The 6,570-nt window shown below is 34.8% G+C and overlaps 1 protein-coding gene across 1 annotated transcript; it reads right to left on the bottom strand.

The window, feature by feature from the left end:
- Positions 1 to 229: 229 nt before the first annotated feature.
- LOC132756347 (uncharacterized) lies at positions 230 to 6,166 on the bottom strand. The gene is made up of 4 exons (XM_060747398.1): positions 5,869 to 6,166; positions 5,038 to 5,217; positions 1,840 to 2,039; positions 230 to 444 (listed from the first exon to the last, which is right to left on the bottom strand). The coding sequence occupies exons 1-4, from the start codon at positions 5,949 to 5,951 to the stop codon at positions 245 to 247; spliced, it is 663 nt and encodes a 220-aa protein (XP_060603381.1). The 5' UTR covers positions 5,952 to 6,166; the 3' UTR covers positions 230 to 244.
- Positions 6,167 to 6,570: the final 404 nt, after the last annotated feature.

Raw genomic sequence — 6,570 nt, 5'->3', positions numbered from 1 at the left:
AGTTTAAGGGATGGACGACGGGCGCTGGACGAAAAGCGATCACAAAAGCTCACCCTGTCACTTTGTGACAGGTGAGCTAAAAATCAGAAGAGAAAAAAACCTGATTTTGTTTCAATCCAGCCATATTTGTTTGTCATGCATAAATGCTACAATATAAACTGTTAATAATAAAATCACACATAAAAATACAGTAATGCTAAAGAAAAGAACAACAGGACTAAATTCATTACCTCTATTTGGCCAATTATCTACCCACAAGCTCATGGATTGCAAATTCTATCCTTGAGCTAAGTGGATGGTCCTTTCTGTTTTCAAAAAGTGTTTTTATGAGAATAGTACATTTAATTACCTGTATGTTTTTCATAATTTCTTCTTTAGTCATTTTTTTCAAGTAAGTATGTTGAATTCCCTCTGGTGGCAAACTGGTCAATACTTCCCGGACCACTGATGTAAATAAGTAAAATTGAGTAAAATTATCAACAGCAATAAAGACAAGAGTCCCGCTGAGGTTTTTTCACAAAAAATGATAATTTTCCATATATTTTTACGAGCTGGAAATCTTACTTTTACTCTTTAAAAAAGAAGTTCGAAGCTTTATAAATTCGTTATAAATATACCCGACAGGTTATATGGTCGTATATAAACGGTTGTTTGCAATATAAACCTCGCCTGACGGCTAAGGTTATATTTACAAACAACAAACCTGTCTTATATTAAAAAATATTACTTTCATTGGATAATCCCTAAGTTTATATAATCTTCTGTTAATTTATGGATAAATTTTCATTTTGTCTTTAACAAAGGATTAAGAAAGGATTATATATTACAAATTAAAATATAGCAAGTAAACATTTAACAGCTGGTGTTGGCAAGGGCAAAATATTTCAATCTGTTATGTTATACAAACAAAATGTCCATATATGTCATGCCTATCTGTTGTACTGATTTTGCAGCGTAACAATGCATTTTTCTTAATGTCATTAAATCATTACATCACAGACAATTTTTCGAAATATAATTCTGTAAAAGTACCGAATTCTGTTACATTTTTAACATTATGTACATGCAAATATTTATTTATATTGTCTTGCACAAAATTACACATTACAGAGTGCTTCAGTTATGATAGGATTTTTTCATCTGCATATACATCTTTATGTAAACTAAAAGAGCTCTAACATATGTTTGATAATCTTAATGTAAACTAATGGAGCTCTTACATATGTTTGATATGTGAGAAAAGGAAATATCATATTTATGTAGGTTCATCATTTTCATCAATAAGTTGATATAATTCTCATTTTTTGTGAATTTTAAATTCGAAGTAATCTTCCTTTTGTGCCAAAGTGATAGTAACGAGAGCTATACGACACCTTCTACGCATCCGTTAATAATTCGGTATTTTAACGATTATTCGTTAATTACAAGAGCTTCGATATAACAGTGAAACCCCTGACGAGAGGCTTACGACAGTCGTTATGCTTCGAGATACTTACCCTAGAGCTATTACCTAGATAAGCAGCCTGACAAAGTTTGATGATGATTGAGGCAAAAATGTGACCGCTAGAGTGTTAACAAGGTTTTTCTATTTTCAGCTCCTCTGTGTAACCTAGTTTTTCATCCGAAATGACCAATGTTCTAACTCATCCAAGCTATTACCTAGATAAGGATCCTGACAAAGTTTGATGATGATTGAGGCAAAAATGTGACTGCTAGTGTTAACGAACAAGTGTGGACGGACGACGACATTTTACGATCCTAAAAGCTCACACTGAGCTAAGCTTAGGTGAGTAAAAAAACCCAGATAAATATATAATAAAATGAAATTTAAGTACCAACCAACACCAAAGCTGAAGTAATCCCAATCCTCACAAGCAGCAGATATCCCAACATCATCATGACTATATGTATCCCTACCAGATCGACAATTAGTGACATCGTTTTTCTCTCTTGCAATACCGAAGTCAATAAGCCGTGCATTAAATTTTCCATCCAGCAGAATATTTGATGATGTTACATCTTTGTGTATGATGGCATCTCTAATAAAAAAGATTAATATCAACAAGATTAACAAACGGAAAGTTTGGTGCACTCTTGACTCATTCCACGAAAGAGCCTTAGTTGGCGCAGCTGAATTCCCTGGCAACAGAGACCGATAATTTTTACTGCTAAATTTGGTAACCTTGTTTGTTGTTTCATTTTGCGCCTTTTCACAACAGTATCTCAGTCATATAGGCGGGTAGTTTCCTGACCATCGTTCCTGGAGAGTTACACCAGTACTAGACTACCTTCCTCAGTGCTTAACTACCAAAGCATCTTCCGGGGATCAAACCCACGCCAGAGAGGTAACTGGATTAGAAGTCATCGGAGTTGGTTAATGTTACATTTTATGACATTGAATTCCAAATTTTATTACACACACTGACACATACAAGTGACCAAAATTTAAAGACTAACCGCAAAGATAATGCAATATATTCTCGAATGCCAACTTGTTTGAGCATTCAAAATTAACATTCAATTAATGAAGAGACCAATTCATATAACCTGTCCGAAACTTGTTTCCTATTAACAGTTAATTGTATTTATTGAACAACTAGACAAACGTTTTCACTGTACATGCATGATTCACATTATTTTTGTAGAAGTTTACTTGGCAATGCAGCATACAAAGTATTTATGCTGGGTCATTGTAGTTTTTTAGAAAAGAAAATGTAGATCGAAAATGAGTTTTCAAGTTTTTCATCATAAATCTATGTAATAATCTATGTAATATTCCATTTATTTAATTTTATAACAAGAGCCATGTTAACATGGCCATCCCCTGCCAAATGTGTTTGCTCATTGGAAGAATGTATATGTAGTAGAGCAGAATAATTCAATTCTAAGAGGTCTTTTGGTGATGAAAACTGATGGCTGAAGTGATTACAGATTTGAAACTGTGAATACTGATGGCTGAAAATAACATAGGACAATTACTGAAAAAATAATGCAGGGTGCTTTACTCGTCTTCAATAAGATCCATCCACCTATGAAGTTTCAAGTTGATACCTCTAACACTTTTTGAGATAAGCTCCGGACAAAAAAATATGAACAAGAGGGCTATGATGGCCCTGAGTCGCTCACCAGAAACGACTCCTTTTTAGAGTTGGAAAATATCCATTGTCAATATTTTCTGATATTTAATTTGAGCATAGAATATGTTTTAACAATAATTTGAAGAAATGCCATGGCCTAGGGCATTTAAGCTTTAGCTTCAACAGCGCCAATCAAATTAATATGAGCAAACTTGATAAAAGACTAACTAATAATGCTACAAAGTTTGGTGATCATCTATCAATTATTTCAGGAGGAATTGTTCAAAGGTTTTTCTATATTTGGCTTTAGTGGCCCCTAAAATGGGCCAATCAAATTAATATGAGCAAACTGGATAAAAGCGTAACTAAGAATGCTACAGACAAAGTTTGGTGATCATTCATCAATTAGTTCTGTAGAAATAGACGTTTAAAGGTATTTCTATTTTTAGCTTTAGCGGCCCCTTAAAGGGATCAATCAAATTAATATGAGCAAACTTGATATCAGACTACCCAAGAATGCTACAGACAAAGTTTGGTGTCATCCATCCATTAGTTCTGTACAAGAAAACATTTAAAGGTTTTTCTATTTTTAGCCCTAGAGACCCCTAAAAGGGGCCAATTAAATTAATATGAGCAAATTTGATAAAAGACTACCCAAGAATGCTACAGACAAAATTTGGTGATCATCCATCAATTAGTTCTGTAGGAGAAGACATTAAAGGTTTTTTTTAATTTTTAGCCCTTAGGAGCCCCTAAAAGGGGCCAATCAAATTAATATGAGCAAATGTGATAAAAGACTACCCAAGAATGCTACAGACAAAGTTTGGTGATCATCCATCCATTAGTTCTGTAGAAATAGACATTTAAAGGTATTTCTATTTTTAGCCCTAGAAACCCCTAAAAGGGGCCAATCAAATTAATATGAGCAAATCTGATAAAAGGCTACCCAAGAATGCTTCAGACAAAGTTTGATGATCATCAATTAGTTCTGTAGTAGAAGATGTTTTAATTTTTTTTCTATTTTTAGCTCTGTTGACCCCTAAAAGGGGCCAATTGAAATGACATGAGAAAATTCAAGTGTGACTGTCACAAGTATGCTTCAGACCAAATTTGAAGTAAATCTGCCCAGTGGTTTCAGAGAAGAAGATGATTGTTAACGCATGACGACGGAAGCCGGAGTATCCCCGTTTGATACTAATAGCTCACCCTAAGCCTTCCGCTCTGGTGAGCTAAAAATCAGGCAAGGCAGAGTTACGGTTCTTTGTACTGCATTTCTACTAAATGAGATCTTTCTACCTACGAAGATTCTTATCAATACCCCTTGTGGTTTTAGAGTTTTGTACCGGACAAAGTTCAAAGTGTAAGGACAATAACTCCAAAATTAGCTAAGGCAGAACAAACGGCAATAACTCTAAACTAAGGGAAGGAAGAGTTACCGTTCATTTACAGTGTACTTCTACCCAATGAGATATATCTACCTACGAAGTTTCTTGTTAATACCCCTTGCGGTTTTTAGCTATGTCCCTGACAAAGTTCAAAAAGTAAAAATATATAAAGGACAATAACTCAAAAATTAGGTAATTCAGAGTTACGGTTCTTTTGCATTGACTTCTACTCAATGAGATCTCTTTACCCACACAATTTGAAGTTGATTCCTCTTGTACATTCTGACTTATGTCCCGGACAAGAAATCTGCAACAGATCAATAAACAGATTGACCGATCACCAGTTGATTCCAGTATACCCCCACAAACTTTGTTTGTCGGGGGTATAAAAATGATAATTAGAGACGGACCAACAGACAGAGGCTGCAATATAATCCCTTCCTTGCTACACGGCAGGGGATAAATGACGCTCATGTTGTGTAGTCACAGGTGACATATATCCGTCGTATTAAATACAAGCTCAGATGGGCTTTGAAATCTAAAGTAAATGACAGAATGCAGTGAAATATTCATACCTCACACGTTTAACATGTGTATGCAAATATTCTAAGGCTTTCTCAATCTGGAACAAAATTTTGATCCTGTGTTCGACCTCTAGCTTTGGTTCTTCTCTGGAAATATCCAACTGAAGTGCACCACGTAAGTCACCATTTTCACAGAAAGGAGATATAAACCAATATTCACAGTAGGCCTCTCTGTTAATGAATGAACATATTTTGAAAATCATGCGTTTTTAATTCGATTTTTTTTACAAATTTTAGATAATACCTAAATTGTAATGGTTTCATTGCTACTTTCATCCTTACTTTAGTTAAAATAGAAAGTGTGATTTAAAGGTAGAGCAAACAACCCGCCCCCTGAGACCTTAAGGTTAAAATAGAACACTATTGATACATATTGCCTAAAAGTTATACAGCTAGAGAAATTTGCAAAGACATCTGTTTTACCAAATAACAATATTATTGACAGTCAATAAATAGTAAAGACATTTATTTTTCTAAACAAATTTCTTTTATCAGACTTGAACCAATGAATACTAAGTAATAAGTGTAAAGGTTCCTGCTTAAGGAAACAGCAGCTTGTTCTTGACAGGTTAAAACCAACTTAGCCATTAATCTTTAGACTACAAGTCTGATGTGCCAGCCACATGGCCACATTACTCTTTATGAATTAATGGGTCTGAGAAACTTGAAAATAAACATCATCTTTTGCACATAATAATCCTTGCAAATATTACAGTTGTGTTAGTTCTTGCATTTGTCATCAAGGCCATATAAAGCCTTTTAAACAAATGTATGCATTACAAATTCAGGGAATGTAAAGATCAATTTTTGGCTTCAACTTACTTTTCTTGAAAACATGTAGCAAGCAAGGGAAGGATGAACTGATGTCTGATCCTTGACACAAACATTTCCTGAAAATAATACATTAAATAAATAATACAAGAAGCGCCGCAATGCCACGAAAACAAGGTTTTCAACGACCAAGTTTTGATGTGACAGCAATCAATAGGTCAAAGTGCACTGAAGTTATTGACTAGAAGCTGAAAATTCTTTTGTAAGCAAAGACCTTGACCTTGCTCCCAGATATCTAAGGGGCAACCCAAAGCTGCCACACAGCAAGTTTGGTGTCATAAGGTCGAAGCAAAAACAAGTAATTACGTGAAACTGAATATATTAACCTTGATCACAGACACCTTGGTAGCAATTTAAAGCTGCCTCTTGATATAAGCTACCCATTCATCAAGTTTGGTGTCAAAGCAAACTAAAGTTATTGAGCAGAAACTGGATTTCTATTTTAAGAATCAGTGACCTTGACCACTGACACCTGGGTAGCAATATCAAGCTGCCTCTTGATATAAGCTATCTATACACCAAGTTTGGAGTCAATAGGCCAAACCAAACTCAAGTTATTTAGCCGAAACTTGATTTCTATTTTTAGGAACAGTGACCTTGATCTTAATCACAGACACCTGGGTAGCAATCCCAAGCTGCCTCTTGATATAAGCTACCTACACACCAAGTTTGGCGTCAATGGGCCAAAGCAAA

The sequence above is a fragment of the Ruditapes philippinarum genome, unplaced genomic scaffold (assembly GCF_026571515.1).
Source record: "Ruditapes philippinarum isolate M1 unplaced genomic scaffold, ASM2657151v2 ctg15417_1_1_1_1, whole genome shotgun sequence".
Classification (NCBI taxonomy): Eukaryota; Metazoa; Mollusca; class Bivalvia; order Venerida; family Veneridae; genus Ruditapes; species Ruditapes philippinarum.
This window is presented reverse-complemented; position numbering and strand designations above follow the sequence as displayed.